The sequence below is a fragment of the Lissotriton helveticus genome, chromosome 11, assembly GCF_964261635.1.
Source record: "Lissotriton helveticus chromosome 11, aLisHel1.1, whole genome shotgun sequence".
Classification (NCBI taxonomy): domain Eukaryota; kingdom Metazoa; phylum Chordata; class Amphibia; order Caudata; family Salamandridae; genus Lissotriton; species Lissotriton helveticus.
In genome coordinates, this window is record NC_136072.1 from 885,938,642 (window position 1) to 885,956,685 (window position 18,044).

Here is an 18,044-nt window from a genome sequence, read left to right on the forward strand (position 1 = left end):
GAAATGGACTGCTTAGAGGTAGCAAGACCTGTCCTGACCGATCCATAATTGATAAACAATTGGTCCGACCTACGAATATCTTTGGTTTTATCCAGATAAAATTTCAACACCCTCCGCACATCCAGGGAATGTAAAGACCGTTCTGCTGGAGATGAAGGATTCTGAAAAAACGTAGGCAAAGTTATAGTCTGACATGAAAATCAGAAATAACCTTGGGAAAAAACTTAGGGTGAGTACGCATAACAACCTTAGCAGCATGAAATACAGTATAAGGTTCTTGGCAACACAACGCCTGAATTTCACTCACCCTGCGGGCCGATGTAATGGCCACGAGGAACGCCGCCTTCCAGGACAGGTGCTGCAACAAAGCCTTATGAATAGGTTCAAAAGGCTCCTTCATCAACCTGGACAGCACCACATTCAGTTCCCATGAAGGCAAAGGAAGCCTGACAGGAGGAAACACTTTCTTCAAGCCTTCCAAAAAGTCTTTGATCACAGGGATCTGGAAGAAGGAAGTCTATGAAGGGCATTTCCTGTAGGCAGTCAATGCAGCCAGATGGACCTTAATGGAATGAACATTAAGGCCAGACTGCGCCAGATGTAGAAGGTATGGAAGGATGACATCTTCCTTACACGTCGATGGGTCATAGTTTTTGGACTTGCACCAGATACAAAACCTCTTCCACTTGTAAGCATAAGAAGTCCTAGTGGAAGGTCGCTTAGCCTCCTTCAGTATGTCCATGCAATCTTCTGGGAGATTAAGATGGCCATATTGCACTATCTCAGGAGCCATGCCGCTAAACTCAAAGACGAGAGGTTGGGGTGCAACATCAGCCCCCCGAACTTCGTGAGAAGGTCTGGCCTGCACGGCAACTTCATGTGAGGAAGGAGAGACCGGTGAAGCAGGTCCGTGAACCACCACTGCCTGGGCCATTCCGGGGCAATCAGTATCATCCGCGCCCTGGACTGGGACAGCTTGATGAGCACGGCCGGAATCAGGGGAATGGGTGGAAAAGCGTACAGAAAGCTGTTCGACCAGTTGATCCATAACGCATTCCCCAGCGTCCCCGGCTGGTAGTACCTGGAGGCGAAGTCTCGGCATTTGCTGTTTTCTGCGGTGGCGAACAGATCTATGTCTGGAGTTCCCCACCCTGCGAAGACTTCTCCTAGTACTTCGTCGTTTATGACCCATTCGTGGTTTTCCTGAATCAGTCTGCTCAGTGTGTCTGCCTGAACATTCTGCACACCTGGCAGATGGGTGGCCGTTATCGTCAGTCCTCGGGCCAGAAGCCAGTGCCAGATCGCCTGCGCCTCCTGCGACAGGGTGCGTCATCTTGAGCCCCCCTGCTTGTTGAGGTAATACATCGTGGTCGTATTGTCCGTCTGTACAAGCAGAGGTCTGGAAGGACGGATGAAAGGCCTTCAGTGCCAAGTGAACAGCTCTGAGTTCCAGGAAATTGATGTGGTACGTGAACTCTGTCGGGGACCACGTCCCTTGAATCTGTATGTCTCCGGAGTGCACTCCCCAGCCCTGGAGAGACGCATCCGTCACGATAGTCTGAGTGGGAATGTCCTTATGGAAGGGAACCCCTCTGAGAAGATTCTCCGCTGAACACCACCACTTCGGAGACTGAAGAGCATGCAGAGACAGTCGTATCTTGTCGTCCCAAGATCCTCTCCTCTGGTCCCACTGATCCTCCAAGCACTCCTGCTGCGGTCTCATGTGCAGCCGCGCATGTGGCGTCAGGAAGATACAAGAGGCCATCAATCCCAGTAGAGAAGACACCGTCCTCACTGTTGTAGAAGGAGTGGTCAGAAGAGCCTGAGCCTTCCGACGAAGCGATAATCGTCGCTCCTCCGAAGGAGACACGCTTGCTGACCTCGTATCGATGGTGGCCCCCAAGTACTGAATACACTGGACCGGAGTCGGGACAGACTTGGACATGTTGATGTGCAACCCCAGCTTGTTCAAGAGAACGCACGTCTTCTGGAAGTGCGCTTGAGCTTCCGAGAAGGAGGATTCCTTGATCAACCAATCGTCCAGGTACGGGTAGACAGACACCTTGTTCTTCCTACCACTGCCATGCACTTCGAGAATGTCCTGGGCGCAGACTACAGCCCGAACGGAAGTACTGTGTACTGATAGTGATTGGTGCCGACTTGAAATCGCAGGAACTTCCTGTGTTTGTGTGCAATGGGCACATGGAAGTATGCATCCTGTAGGTCTATTGCACATAGCCAATCTCCCTGTTGCAACTGAGGATAAATCTGATGCAACGACAGCATGCGAAACTTCTCTCTGCGAATCCATTTGTTCGCCTGTCGCAAGTCCAGAATGGGCCTGAACTCGTTCTTGTCCTTCTTGCGGACCAGAAAGAACCGGGAGTACAGACCTCTTCCTCTCTGAGACAGAGGTACGTCTTTTATCGCCCTTTTCCTTAACAGGATATCGGCTTCCGCCTGGAGCTCGCGCAGTTGATACTGCGAGCTGACCGGAGGAATCGATGGAGGAGGGCTGATGAACGGAAGACTGTATCCATTGCAAACAATATTCAGCACCAACTTGTCCTGAGTAATTTTTCTCCACTCTGCCAGAAAAAGTTGAACGCTTCCCCCCACCGGAGCGGGTAACGGATGAAGGGGAAGTAACCGCTCAGGGTCGAGACCCGGCCGGGCCTTTGTTAGCTGTAGAGGACTGTTGTCCACCTCTACCCTTCTGGCGCTTTTGGAAGGGTCTCCGGAACTGCTGCTGTTGTTGCTGCTGCTGTCCCGAAGACTGGCCTCGTCCTTTCCCCTGTGCACCAAACCGTCTCTGGAACGGGCGGTAGGACGACTTTTCTTTGGGCTTTTCCAAGCCCACAGCCGTCAGGGTCTCCGCCTCCGCCTTCATGCGGGCCATCTCATCATCGGCATGTTTTCCGAACAGTGTTTATCCGGAAAAGGGCAGATTGGCCACCCGCTGCTGGGCCTCCGGCTTGAGTGACGTGAGCCTGAGCCAAGCATGGCGGCGCTGGTTGATCCCGTGATAGTAACCATGGGCTGCCAACAGCGAAATATCCGCAGCCGCGCTGATGACCTGGTTTGAAACCAGCATCCCTTCCTTAAGTATTTCTAGGAAGTCCTCCTTCTTGTCACGTGGCAGAAGGTCCGTGAACTGTTCCAGGGAGTCCCACAGGGCACGGCTGTACCGCCCCAGCAAAGCCGAGTCGCTGGAGGCTTTCATGGTCGTGGAAGAAGTTCCACAAGCCTTCCGCCCAGCCGAATCAATCCATCGGCTTTCCTTATCAGGCGGCACGGTGGAGGACAGGGAGGTAGAGTGTAACTTCCTGGCCGCCGTCACTATAACTAAGTCGGGCACTGGGTCCATCCGCAGGAAGGCTGGGTCTGAATCCGGTGCTCTATACTTCCCCAGAAGTCGGGAGGGAGCGGCCTTCACCACCGCAGGCGTAAGAAACAGCTCCTCCGCAGGTTAGACCAGTCCTGGCACCAATGGCAGCAGAGGGCGAGACAGATGCTTCTTGTGAAGTGTCTCTAATATCACGGACGTCGTAGGTGTAGGAGCCGTCACCGTGATGCCCAATTTCGTAGCCCCCCTCAGGAGAACGTACGTGCTGATGTCGTCCACCGGAAACACCCTTGTCCCCGGGGAATCCGACAAGGTCGGTGAATAGGATCGAGTCCTGGAGGAGTCCGTGGGTGACCTGGACCCTCGCCTCCTATAGCGGCGCCTAGATCTAGTGGAGGATCTGCGCCGACTCCTAGATCTACCTCTCCGTCCGGAGCGCGATCGTGACTTCCTAGGCCTCGGGCGATCCGCCGGTTCCACCGGCGTGGGCGTCTGAGGTTTGGCCGGGGCCTGCGGCTTAGGAGTCCCTTTGGGAGGTGTCGGAAACCTGGGCAACGAAAACGACCTCGGAGGAACCGGAGGAGGCTTCAGTGGCACCTGAGGTTAAGGTATGGTTTGCGGAAGCGGAGGCAAAGGCGGAGGGGTAGGAACCCTCGGAGGGGGACCCCTCGGCAATGGCGGCGGAGGCGTAACTTGTGAAGGCGTATACACCTCGGAATACACCGAGCCCGGTGATCCACCACCAGCCTGTGGCGTCGGAGAGCCTCCCATGGCATCAGGCCTCCTCTCCCGCTTCTTCGACGTCGAAGAACGGTGACCAGACGGCGAGCGTCGGCCCCTCGACGTCGAGCATCTCTTCCTCGACGTCGACCGTCGTCCATGCCTCGACGTAGACTTCGTACGCCTCGACGTCGATCTCTCGTGTCTCGACGACGACCTCTTGCGCCTCGACGGCAACCTCTTGCGCCTCGACGGCGACCTCTTGCGCCTCGACGGCGACCTCTTGCGCCTCGACGGCGACCTCTTGCGCCTCGACGGCGACCTCTTGCGCCTCGACGGCGACCTCTTGCGCCTCGACGGCGACCTCTTGCGCCTCGACGGCAACATCTTGCGCCTCGACGGCGACCTCTTGCGCCTCGACGGCGACCTCTTGCGCCTCGACGGTGACCTCTTGCGCCTCGACGGCGACCTCTTCCGCCTCGACGGCGACCTCGACGGCGACCTCTTCCGCCTCGACGTCGGACCACTCCTCGACGACGAGGATCCCCTCGACGACGATGTTCTCCTCCTCTTCGCCGACGGCGAACGGCGGTGTCGCTTCGACGGCGAGCGCCGACGCCGGGCCCTTCGACGTCCAGACCGACGAGGATGACGACGAAATAGTCACTGGAGACGTCGACGGCGGTCTGTGCACATCTCTCGACGTCGAGCGCCGCCCCAGAGCCCTGGGGGGATGGGGAACAGACCGCAGTCATTCCTCTCGACGTTGTGGTCTCTGCAATCGACCCAGACGGAGAGTGGGCACGTTTGCTGGTCTTCCTGCCCCTGGGGAGCCCCCCAGAGGCCTCAGCATGGGTAGAAGGAGCCCCTCCAGACCCACCTTGTGCCTTCATCCTTCTTTCCTCGAGTCCCTGAAGCCTGATCTTATTTCTTTCCTTCAGGGTCCTTCCAGAGAAGCCCTGACAAATCTCACACTCCTCAGGAACATGGGAAGAGGGAAGGCAGAGGATACACACCTCATGTGAATCCGATTAGGGCTTCTTCCTGGAGCACTCCGGGCATTTGTCAAATAATGCAGGCATATTTGACATAAAAAAGGAGCAAACCCCAAGAAGAACAGCACTAAAGTACTTTAGAAGCACTCAAAACAAAATAGTTAGTGAAAAATCACCAATAAACCCTTGAAAAGGGAGAGCTCAATGCTCCAGGGTCCTGCTTGCAGGAGCCGGAAAAAAGAACTGAAAGTAAATGGGACCTGCAGTGCATTCTGGGATACTGTGAAGTTCTGGAAAGTTCTCTTAAAGGCACAGTATCCTGTTCTGAGCCACATAATGGCACCCTATGGGGCTTGTCTGTCCAGATCCTCCTCTCTATCATTCCAGAGGGTTTTGCTGCTGAAGCAAGGGAAATCTGTACAGGCTTTGCTGTTTTGTGGATTTTTTGGGTGGAATTTCTAGTTGAAGTACTGGACAGTGTAGCCTGTGTTATAGGCTGCATTATCTGTCTTTAATTCTCTCTTAAGTGTCTGTGCAGGTCTGCATTTTTCGACACTGTAAGAGATTATTTTTGATTGCTCAGGGGTCCACGCCCATGGGTGGGACTATTCACTAGATTATGACTATACACAGATATCCCCTACTACAGAAAATAAATTCTGAGAGTTCTTTCAAACATTATTCACGCTATTCCTACATGTTTGTCTCTACCTGTCTGTCTCTTTTTTCATTACCAGGTTGGAAACAGGAACGCGAAGCAGACGTTCCAATAAGCGCTTAGACGCACACCCACCTACCTTTAGGTACCATAGGAATATTGGGTGTCGCCATCCTTAATTCCTATCTTTTATTTCTATTTTCACATCACAGTCCTGAAAAAGCGCACCAGGATCCACTAGGGACCTATACTGAGCGCGAAACGTGGACCTAATTTCACTATCATCACAGTCGAGAATAAGAGAGCAGCAGGATAATACTCATCCCTCTACTATATTTGCCTGAATGAGGTTCTCCTTATCCTTTGTTTTCTAATCTTACCTTCTGATCCTTGAATAAAACTTGGTTTCTGGGTACCGTGAAGGTAATTTTAACTCATTCACACTTTTTTAGCCTCACACACCCACATGCACAACTGCGGCTCCTCCTAAAAGATCCCTGCTAAAGAGCTCTGTCGCATGACACTCGCTCGTGAGGGCACTATTTCTAAAAGGAGATATTCCCCCACCTTCATCTAGATCCAACCGCATGTGCAAAAACGAGACCACAATTCAGTATCTTTAGCTGCGCAACCATAATAGGTTTGTCGCCTGTCCCATAGGAACCCCTTAGTGATTATCACAGTTTTTTCAAACTACCCTTAATTTACAAGGTCTATGTGATTAACTTGCTGTATCTTTTCTTGCCAAAGTGATGATAAAAACACTCAAATCATAGTATCGAAAGTGCTGTGATTTATAAATGGCCAGGGAAATTAATTGAAATGTTGTGGAATTAAACCTTTTCATTGGAGTGCACTATGTGGTTGGTAAGGGTGAATGGTGTTTCATCCTAGTAATTCTCATAGTGCTAAAGTAATTTAAACTGCAGCAACAGAAGCGTACACTTGATAGAGTGAGACGCCAGGAGGTCTTCAGCATTAGTTGAGGTTCTGTCCAAATTGACTGTTGTTCTGAATAAGTAATCCAGAGACCATCTGATATACGCCATTTGTGTAGTAGGTGCCGTAAATGGTGGTAGCTACCCAAATTCAGCCCTTGGAAACAAAATGCCTCTTGGATCCCCAACAGCCTTAGTATAGAAATGAAGATGAAAGCAATTTACTTTTATTACCTCTATCATACTGTAGGTGGGGTATACTATGTTTCGTTTTGGTTGCTAGGCCTCTTTATAGACTTTGATATAGATGTCCACAAAAAAGCTGAACAGCTCTAAAACGAAATTCATGATGATAGAGGTGTGGCGCAGCGGCCAGGGCGACTGACGCAGGATGCTGGGGATCACGGTTCGATACCCGGCCCTGGCGGCAGGGGTCTGCCCAGCACCATGTGACTCAAGGCAATAGCTCACGTACTCTTCCCGACGGCCCCCAGCGCCTTGACACCTTCGGGTAATTGTTCGCGCTTTACAATTACTGGACATACTGGACATGATATTTAACCCGGCAAAAATGATAAATGTTAGCTGTATTCCAATAACAACACCATAGTTAAAGTTTTTAATTTTGATTATTTAGGGACAAGACTTCCTTCAAATTTATATTGATCTATGCAGGTCCAAAAATCCCACAGCTCCTTGTAATATTATACTTTGTTTGTTGAAGATTTTTTGTAAATCACATTCTAAGAATCCTACAATTGAGTTTTACAATGTGAAGGCTTTAGGAGCCATTTTCTATGGCTCAGAAATTTGGGGCCACATTAAGTGCGATATTCTTTCAGTTGCAGAAAATACATTCGTGAAGTCCCTTTTTTCCCTTCCATGAGTTCACATTTGACTCTATTGCACCTCGATTTGGATTTTAGGAAAATGTCCAGGAAATTGAGCTTAGGCCGGTGCTATACTGGCACATAGTTTGGACATAACCTGCTCGAGGAGCCTACAGGGTACCTTTAGGAGATTTATTGTCCCTTCCTAGTGCCCAAAAACACCATGGCTATTGTATGTTAGAACCACACGTGTGAAGCTGGGGTGAAAGAGGGTGAGGGTGAGGCCAGAGGAATTCAACTCCATCACTAAAACTGAAATCAAGTTGGCATATTAGGAGCATGTATCTGAAGAAACCATCCACGATAATAGAGGTACTTTATGTAATGAATTTATTAACTTTATTTATTAACTTTAAAATGCTCCCTGTTAGCGAAAGGACGATTGAGATCAAACCCCCCCACGCCCCACCCCGTGCACCTAGCTCTGAAACAGTTTTTACAATTTAGGTATCGGTCCCTCCCTACTAGAACTTTTTGTGCTAAGTGGGCTAACGGATATTGCATGGGTGAAGTGTATCCAGCGTGCAGAGGAACCCTGGAGACTATGCTTCATATTTTATTCTCTTGCCCTTCTTATGGTCTCCACAGGTCTAAATGGCTATTTCCCCTGTGCAGGAGTCAGGGCACCAGGAGCCACCTTGAGGCATTTAGGATTTTATGGATTGACGGCCCCAGGTTGGTGGTATTCACTGTTGCGAGATACCTTATGGCTGCCTAGATCTAGCATTCAAAGAGCATTAGAGCAAGCAAAGAGAAATTGTCAGGTTAGTTAGGTGGGAGATCATGGTTGAGACTCTGTAATGAGCCCAATATATATTTACAATTTTGATTACTTTCTCACCTCCATGATTGCTATTTTAACACTGGGTTTTAAATTTAGTGAATATTTCAGTAGTGTTTTTATTTAAATTGTTTGGTATTTAGGGATATGCCTGTGGTAGAGCCCGAATTATTATTTTCGTGGTTCATTGTGATTTTGTACAGCCTTCGAGCCTATAAAGAGCTACAGTCCAGGTTCAATATGTGGGCTCCAGAAGTTTAAGAAGATCTTGCACTTCATTTTAATACTTGTATTGACTAAACAGAAAATTGTGTTTTTAACCTTTATATCTAATTGCTATATTGCACTAGAAGATTTAGAAGATCTTGAGCCCGATGTAGGTAATTTAATTTTACCACTTCTTAAATACCGAATCATACCGATTCGGTATTTAAGAAGTGGTAAAATGGAGGGGGGGGAATGTAGGTATTTCAGAATCGGTAAATACCGAATCGTTGAGATTCGGTATTTACAGATTCTGTAAATACCGATTCGGTAATGCCCATTGATTCCTATCGGCATTGAAGCCCATAGGAATCAATGGCATTACCGAATCGGTATTTACCGATTCGGTAAATACCGATTGCAGCAAGGGTGCAGGGGGTGTCACTTTAACACCCTCTAGCACCCCAAATACAGGCATGTGTGCCATGTGGCACACAGACATGCCCTAAGGGCATGTCTGTGTGTCACATGACACAGGTGTACATGCACAGATGTGCATGTACACCTGTATTCGGTATTTTATCACCCAATAGGATTGGGTGGTAAAATACCGAATTCTGAAGGCCTGTAGCACTGTAAACAGTGCTACCTACATCTGGAATTTACCGAATCGGTAAAATTACCGATTCGGTATTTTACAGATTCGGTAAATTTACAGAGTCGGTAAATTTACTGATTGTGCAAAATATTGCCTCCTACATCTCAATCACCAAATACCGGTCGGTAACGGCCGAATTCGACCGTTACCGACCGGTATTTTGTGACCTACATCGTGCCCTTGTATTTTAGTAGAACATTTGCACTGGTCAAATGGAAAATTGCCTTTAATCCTCATGGCTCATTGCTGCTTTGCCCACATCGTTGGGTAAAGGCCCCTAAACTATGAGTCCTTTTTTTCAGGTATTATATGATTTTGTACTTTTTTTCAGGTATTATATGATTTTGTACTGTAACTGAGGCACTTCTTTGATGTTTTGCTCTGTAAAATGTGGTCCAAAGTGTATAATGTTTTGCACTTTGGTGATTTACGGGACAAGTAGGTATAGCTGGATTGGTTTTATTGTGTTTTTTGTGTATCTGTGCTTTTATGATCTTGACTGATGGAAATAAAATCTTGATGATAATGAATTGTGTATGCCATCTGGAATAAACTCAGTTTGGAGGTGCCTAACCCAAAATGCTTTCCAATTCAAAACATGGCAGAAAACACTTCTCATCTGCTCCACTGTAGTACTGTGTGTTCCTGCTCAGTGATGTGGCTTTTGTTGCATTGCTCTTTCTGTTTCTCTCTAGGAGTTCTCTGTATATTGGAATACTCTGCAACAATATCTGTGGCCGAGGGTAGCGCTGGTGGTCTCTGTGAACTCTCGAAATAGATTAACAATATTAAAAGTCTACTGTTAGTGGAATATTTTTCGGATTACTAGTTCATCTCAAGATTTTATGTATCTCAGAAAAAGTACATGCCTTACATACCAGGTCAGCAACTTCGAATAGCTTAAACTGTCTTGGATGAAAGAATCCCTTCATTGTATCTGGTAGAGTAAGTTTAATTTTTGACAACCTTTGCAAAATATGAAATTTCGTGACAATTATGTTGCTTCGAATACATGACAATTAATATACAAATTCCTTTATTGCACTACTGAATGCTTCTCACCTCTCCAAACCATTTCCATCATCCACTCCAGGTTCTGTTGTGGAGTTTACGATCATACACGTTAATCCGGAAGCTTGAAGGCCACCATGGAAGTGTAGTATCATGTGACTTCTCGCCAGATGCGGCTCTGCTTGTGACTGCCTCCTATGATATATGTGTTATCATGTGGGACCCCTACACCGGAGAGAAGCTGCGCGAGTTTCGGTATGGACTAAAATTACAATTTGCTCCTCGTATTAGGGCCATGTTACTTCATATAGTATTTGGTGTTTAGTAGCAGATCCTGTGCATGCAAGTCCCAGTAGGTCTTTCTAAGAGTAGCCACATTCATATAATTCCCCTAACCTTGACTCACCTTTTTGGCAAATTCCCCACATCATTTCCTTTCCTACTCATCCATCTCAACTTTCAGACCTTCCTGTCTAAAATGAGCTCAATTAACAACTCCTCAAGATATCACCCTCAGTCTATTCCTGTTTGGAAAATGTTTTCATTAAATAGTTTTTTTTTACTGGGTAAACATACCTCTTAAATATGTGTTAATATATAAAAAGTGGCCAAGGTTTGCAAGGCACTGCAGAGCTTATCTACTGTAGAATTTAAATGTGAGAAGGAAACAGTCACTGGCATGATTATCAACTTCTGATGGATACTTCGAACCACCGATTTCTCACCTTGCGAATGCCTCCTGGCTGGTTCTGGAGATTTTTCTCAGCATTGCTCCTGCACCCCAGCATGGGATATCGTGCAGCTCTGCTGTGGCTCCGTACTGCCCTGGAAATTACTCTGGAGTCCCAAATAAGCTGTGCCTCTGCACGCTGACATCAGTTCCTTGTTTTCAGACTTGGATCTAGAGCTAGCTCCTTCTTTTCCTCATCAGTCGACGAGTCCTTTTCTCCAAATTTTCCCAATGTATTACCTTCTAAAGCCACAGGTTTTAACCCTTGTTACACCTTGAAGGGATTGTCACAAACACAATGGTGTCCCTCTGATTTCTAGGGTCGGGCCCAAGTCGTGCAGAGAGTATGCCTTGAATCCAAAGGCTATCTGGCACTGCAAGGTCAACCTATATATTGCCAAACAGTGTAATGAATCTCGAAAATGCTGCTTCCTTTTGAAGTCAAGGACTCTGAATTTGGCCGGTTCTGCAGCAGGTCACTGTAGGACTCAGTCTTCAGGTGAGTCTAAATTGAAGAAAAAACAGACATCCAAGCTGACTTCGTCACACCCTCGCCTGAGGATGTCAAGAGTTTCTGTCTCTGACAGCAACATGAGGTGTTTAAAGATACTATGTTTCTCATCTTCGACACCTTACCAGTTCTCTCTGATGTGCCGTCAGGCCCCACAGATTCGCTAAGGCCTTCAGCTGGATTACCATGGGTGGTTTCAGCTCCGGTTGTGCCTTTTGAACCCACAGTGAGTCCAGCTCTAATTCCGGAGCCCATCCAACACGCGGCACTATGATCCACTCTCGTTTCTGTTGCGTCTGTGCCGGGCACCGACGTCGGAGTAGGACGTCAAGGCAATAGTTCTGTGTGAGTCTGAACTGAATCCATCCCAAACGCGAATGAAGCTGTGCGAAGTCCCTGTATGCATGGCCCCTGTCCCTTCTGACTTTGCCCTGAGGCCAACCTCGAGTTCTCCTTTAGCAACTCTTTGTGCAGACTCTCAACCAGCGTTATGGAACTCAAGAGTCTTGTTCTTTTATAATAATTGTATTAAGAACCATCGAGTTAGTAAAAAGAAGCAACCGATGGTTATGATGAGTGTCAAAACAGTGCATAAAACGAAGAGTTCCACCATCTTGATGAGACAGCTTATACATGCATGCATATGCAGTATTATAACAGTGTAGAGTACTCCTATGATGCAAACCCTAACCTACATGTCTAGGGTGTGAATGTATGATCTGCTCATGAACCCCCTTCTCGATGATCTAACCCCTTTACCTGATGGGTAAGAATGTTGGACCCTGTCTTGGTCACAAACTGGACACCCCTCACAGAGTTGTTAGTCAGCTGCTAGGTGGACGCTTCGGCATGTAGGGACCCCTCTAAGTCAGCAGAAGCATCTCCTCTGATTGTATTTGGAAACAAAAGGATATATATAGAAAAGGGCATCCTTGGCTCGGGCCATGATTGTGATCAGGCTAACTATTGTTTGTATTCCACAGATAGCTGTGTCGCCATATGAACGTAATAACAAACACATTTGTATCGCACATGTGAAGGCCTTGCCCATAATGCAAAGGCAGTGTGCTGGTGTTCTTTTGAAGTTCTTTAGTGTCAGCAAGGTCAGTGTTTCTTATAAACTAACCCTAATGTCAAAAATGGAAATGTATGTCAAAAGTCGATGTGATAAAGGAAAGGCACCTTTAGGAAAGAACAGTGTGCATGTAAATTGGCACTGTTTCCTACTAGGACTAACTTGGGCTCATGAAACTAATATAATCTTCGGGCAACTCTAACAATAATCCCAGCAGCACCTCAGCCGCTGTGAAGGAGACCTTCACAGTTTCTCTTACCATGAAGTTGCCACTGCCCATCATAGGCTTTAATCACAGAAACCAGTAAGATGTCCATGAATGATTGGAGTCATTGGCTTAGATGAATGCTGTATTCGAACATCATATCCAATTCTCGTTGAACCAAATTACATATATCATACAATTGTCATCAATTCATGCTCCTTTCAGGTCTATATCCTCTTACATTTACACATCATTTTTTATTGCCTGCAGTAAAAATGACTTCCATGAATTTCTTTCATTATATCTCACTCGTAATGTAATTATATATTGCCTGCCCCAGTCATAAAAAATGTGGGTTTCTTTTGTGACATTAAATGCCGATTTCCACACATTGCTTAGCCTATGCATCAGGGGATCACAGAAAATATACAAACTTAGACATTTTTTTTAAATCTAATACAGAGACATTCATGTTTTCCAGATCATGCATACTAACTTGTGTTCTGTGCACTTTTACATGTGATTACCTGCTGATATTTCGAAAGCTCCTAAAAACCTGTATTTTCAATGACTTTACCTAATCCTCTTCTTCCCTGTCTCTCTGTGTTCGTCCGCAGGGCTGGGAGGCCTCAGAGTAGCCATCGCGCTATATAAATCTTATTTCATTCATTCATTCATTCATCCATTGCCCATTGAAAATGAACATCGGAAAGAGACACGTTAGTGATAGAAGAATATTCCCCTGGCGTCCGACTGGATCCGGAAAGTTTTGCTTAGCAGTACACCTGAGCGTTGGTAGGTGGCGTTGTGCGGCTCCACGTCCGTCACTGGCGTCGTGAGCGCCGAGATGACGTCACGGAGACTACTTAGGCGCCACCCATGTGCGCTGACGTGAGTTCTTTATTTTTCCGTGCCGAAAGCGCAAATCCTGATTGAGCACGTACCTCAGTCATTTTTTTACTACTTTTTGTCTCCTTTTCTTGTTTCTTAGTGCACGTAGGGATGCCATGTTTTAAGTCTTGTGGGTCGTGCCGCCGTAACATGTCAGTGGCGGACCCCCACAATGTGCGCCTCTACTGCCTGGAGACCAACCATGACTCTCGGGACTGTCGAGCCATGGCCCCGAAGGCCTTGCGGGAGGGGCACCGGAAGTTGCTGGAGGTCCGGCACTCCTCTCACCGTCGCTCCGGGTTTAGGGGCTGTTCGTGGGACCGCTCGCAGGACTGGAGCCGTCGCTCTTCAGGATCCAAGACTTCGCATTCAGATTCCGGTAAGTGACACCATAAAAAGAAGTCGAAGAAGCATGTTTGCTCTCCAACGTTGCTCCCCCGGAGATGGACGAGGGGGACAGGAGCTCCGCCCCTGCGGTTCCTCTGGAGCCGGGGAGTCCCGTGGTCTACCCGCTATACCCGGGTCCGTTGGCGACTCCCGAACAGATGCAAGAGTTTCTTGCTGCCATGGACCGCCTCTTTAGGTCCCGGGCTCCTGCTAGCACGTCTTCGGGTCCTGCGGTCCCGTGTCCAGATCCTGTTGGCCCGGAGCCACAGGATCCTGTGCCTCCGGCCCCGGCGCCACAAGGTGCAGTGCCACTGGCTCCGGCCCCCGGCGCCGCCCTTGCCTCCGGCGCCACCCTTGGCTCCGCCACAGGCGCCGCCCTGGATGCCGTTTATCCCACCCCTGCCCCGGTTCCCGGACCATTTCGTTACGGCCTAGGACCCGAATTGGGATTCAGCTCTGGCTCGACCCGACAGGCTCCGTTTTCGCCCCCGCTCTGGCTCCGACCTTGCAGCCGTAGCCAGCTCTCTTTACTCCGGAGCCGGACGAGGACTGGGACGGCTCCGAGGACCCCCTTGCCCGGCAGTGTGACTCCGAGCAGGATTGGGTGGATGACGTTCAAGATGCAGGCAAGCTTGATGTGTCTTCTGACCCGGAGTTTGCCTCTCTTCCACCTACTATGGAGTAGGGCACTTCCTACACCATGGTGCTGCGTTGGGCTGCGGAGGCTCTCCATCTCGACCTCCCTACGATGGCCCTTAAGACCAACCTCCTTACGGAGGTGCTCCAGACAGCGTCCACGTTGTCGGAGCCGTTGCTCACTTTCAATGAGGCACTCGCTGAAGTCCTCTTGGGCACTTGGTTGCGACTGGCCTCGGGGCTCCGGTGGATAAAAACGTCGCTAGGCGTAATCGCCCGGTGCCTGGTGATCCCGCCTTCTTGACCACTCATCCCAACACCTGAGAGCCTGGTCATTCAAGCCTCGACGTCGCAGAGTGCCTTTCCCACGACTCCGCTGGATAAGGACTCTAAAAGGCTAGACCAATTTGGCAAGAGGTTTTTCTCCTCAGCCAGCTTGGGGTTGTGGTCAGTTAACACCGCCTGCTTATTGGGTCGTTACTCCCACGCAGTGTGGGATTCGGTAGCTGAGGTCTTGCCTCAGTGTTCTGAGGAGGTCCAGGCTGTCCTTTCCCAAGTGATTGCGGAGGGCAAGGATGCGGCGAAGTTTGCCATCAGGTGTGGTTTGGACGCCGCTGATTCGTTGGTCAGGGCAATTTCCACAACTGTGGCGTTGCGGTGCCACACCTGGTTGTGTTCCACTGGGTTCTCACCTGATGTCCAGAGTTCCCTCATGGACATGCCCTTTGATGGCTCCCGCCTCTTTGGCGATAAGGCTGACAATGCCCTAGAGCGCTTTAAAGACTCTCGGGCCACGGCCAAGACTTTAAGTCTTTGAACAAAGAACCCTGCCATGCCTGAGTTTCGTTCCTTTTGTGAGCAGGGGAACCCAGGCACGCTCTTCCAGCAAGCCTGTGCAGAACCAGCCTCAGCGCGGCCGTGGATTCTGCAGGGGCGGGTCTGGTAACCATCGCGTGGGTCAGTCCACTTCCACCCCTGCTGCTTCTGCCTCTAAGCTGAGCTTCAGGGAGCACCCCACGCTGATGAGTAGCAGGATCCGCCACCACCTCCACCACTGGCACGGAATTACATCAGACAAGTGGGTGCTGCAAGGTTACGCACTCCCCTTTTTGTCCTCCCCTCTGGCCATGCCGCCTTGGTATCACCGCATGTCGGGGGATCATTTGACTCTTCTCAGTCAGGAAGTCTCTGGAGAGACAATGGCGTAAAAACTACGCACCTGAGAAGAAGGCTATATATACTAAAGTAAGAAATATCTATCTCACTTTTTGTATAAAAACAAAAGCCTTGTATATCTCCAAAACCATCACAAAAGCGACCAACCGATCAAAAACCTTGTTTAATATGGTCAAGGAATTAGCAGGCTCCCAAACAGTTGCCACTCCTCGATCTCTAAATGAGCAACAGTTCGACAATCTCGCTCAATTTTTTTATAGGGAAAATTGACAGGTTAATTCTGGAAATGAATAGCTCATATCCTGTCATCAATAGCCAAGAAGCAACTGAAAACGTCCCTGCCCCCATCAGCACTTTAGATTGTTGGCCTCCTATTAAAATGGATGACTTTATGATCATTCTCAATAGTATTAGATCAGGATCCTCCATGGATCCAGTTCCAATCAATATCTTAAAACAAATGGAATCTTCCCATCTGGAGGTAGTCCTCGATACCCTCAATACTTCCTTCCTACAATCTACTGTACCCACTCTTTGGAAGCATGCAATGGTGAACCCTTTATTAAAAAAAACCAATGGCCGATCCCGAGGTACTGTCCAACTACAGACCCATCTCTCTCTTACCAGTGTTCTCAAAAATTTTAGAAAGACATGTCCATTCCTTTCTAACACATTTTACAGAAACTAATAATTGCCTCCACTCCTCCCAATCCGGCTTTAGGGCCGGCAACTCCACCGAAACAGCACTTTTAGGAGTTACCAAAAAGATCTGTAAGCTCCTGGATGATGGCCAAACAGTTGCCCTTATCCTATTAGAACTCAGTGCGGCCTTTGATACCATCTTGCACAAAAAGCTGATTAACACCTTGAAAAACACTGGTGTATGTGGTGCAGCACTTGAATGGATTTGTTCTTTTCTGGAAAATCGCACTTTTCAAATTATGTCAGCATCCGCCTGTTCAAAAAGCTTTATTTCACCACATGGAGTACCCCAGGGCTCAATTCTTAGCCCTTTACTTTTTAATCTATATGTTAAACCTTTAGCAGATATAGCTGACAAAGTGGGTCTTACCCTCATGACCTATGCAGATGATTCAAGGGGGCCATCGAGCGTGTTCCCGGTCAGGAAGTAGGGAGTGATTGTTATTCCCACAACTTTTTGGTCCTCATGAAGGACAAGGGGGGGCCTGCGCTCCAATTTGGAACTCCGGGACGTCAATCACTTCCTCTGGAAGGAGAAGTTCAAAATGCTAACTCTGGCTCAGGTCCTGACTGCTATCGACCCTGGAGACTGGATGGTCGCTTATTTTCACATCCCCATCCTGCCGGCCTGCCGGAGTTATCCTCGGTTTATGATGAGCCAGGAGCATTTTCACTTTGCCGTGCTCCCCTTCGGCCTTACCAGTGCCCCTCGGGTCTTCACAAAAGTGATGGCTATGGTCACAGCTCACCTGCGCAGATCCGGGGTGTCAGTCTTCCCCTACCTCGACGACTGCTTGTTGAAGGCGGGCTCGCCCCAAGCAGTAATCAGCCGCCTCCAGACTACGGCCGATCTCCTGCACTTGCTGGGGTTCTCAATCAACGTGCCGAAGTCGCACCTGTGTCTCTCTCAAAAGCTCCCCTTCATCGGAGCGGTTCTGGATTTGGTGTTGTTTCGGGTTTATCCTCCCGAGCAACGAGTCCGGGGTATTCAGGCTATGATTCCGATCTTTCAGCCTATATTCTGGGTTTCGGTCAGGTTGACCCTTCGGCTTCTGGGCCCTGTTGGCCTTCTGCCACCTGCTGGTGACACATGCCAGATGGCGTGTGCGGGCTCTGCAGTGGGACCTGAAGTTCCAGTGGGCACAGCATCAGGGCAACCTGTCCGATCATGTCCAGATCTCGAAGGACACTGCTCAACAATTGCAGTGATGGCTCACAAATCGAGATTGCGTCAGTGGCAAATCCATCTCCCTTCCCCAACCGGAGCACACGGTGGTGACGGATGCGTCCCTCCTGAGATGGGGGGGTCACTTGGGAGAGGCGGAGATCAGAGGCATCTGCTCTCCAGCGGAGTCCCGTCTCCATATCAACCTTCTGGAGCTGCGGGTGATCCGACTTGCACTGAAGGCATTCCTTCCCTCTGTTCCGGAAAGTGTGGTGCAGGTGTTAACGGACAACACCACTGCCATATGGTATTGCAACAAACAGGGCGGAGTGGGGTCCTGGACCCTGTGTCAGGAGGCTCTGCGC

At 48.8% G+C, this 18,044-nt stretch overlaps 1 protein-coding gene across 4 annotated transcripts in view; it reads left to right on the forward strand.

Annotated features, from left to right (window-relative positions):
• The window catches only part of WSB2 (WD repeat and SOCS box containing 2), a 366,828-nt gene that overhangs the window by 173,956 nt on the left and 174,828 nt on the right, over positions 1-18,044 (forward strand). For all 4 annotated transcript variants that reach the window (XM_078667115.1, XM_078667114.1, XM_078667113.1 and 1 more), the window contains exon 7: positions 10,284-10,456. In XM_078667115.1, coding sequence (XP_078523241.1) covers positions 10,284-10,456 — 173 coding nt within the window. The remainder of the gene's footprint in view (positions 1-10,283; positions 10,457-18,044) is intronic.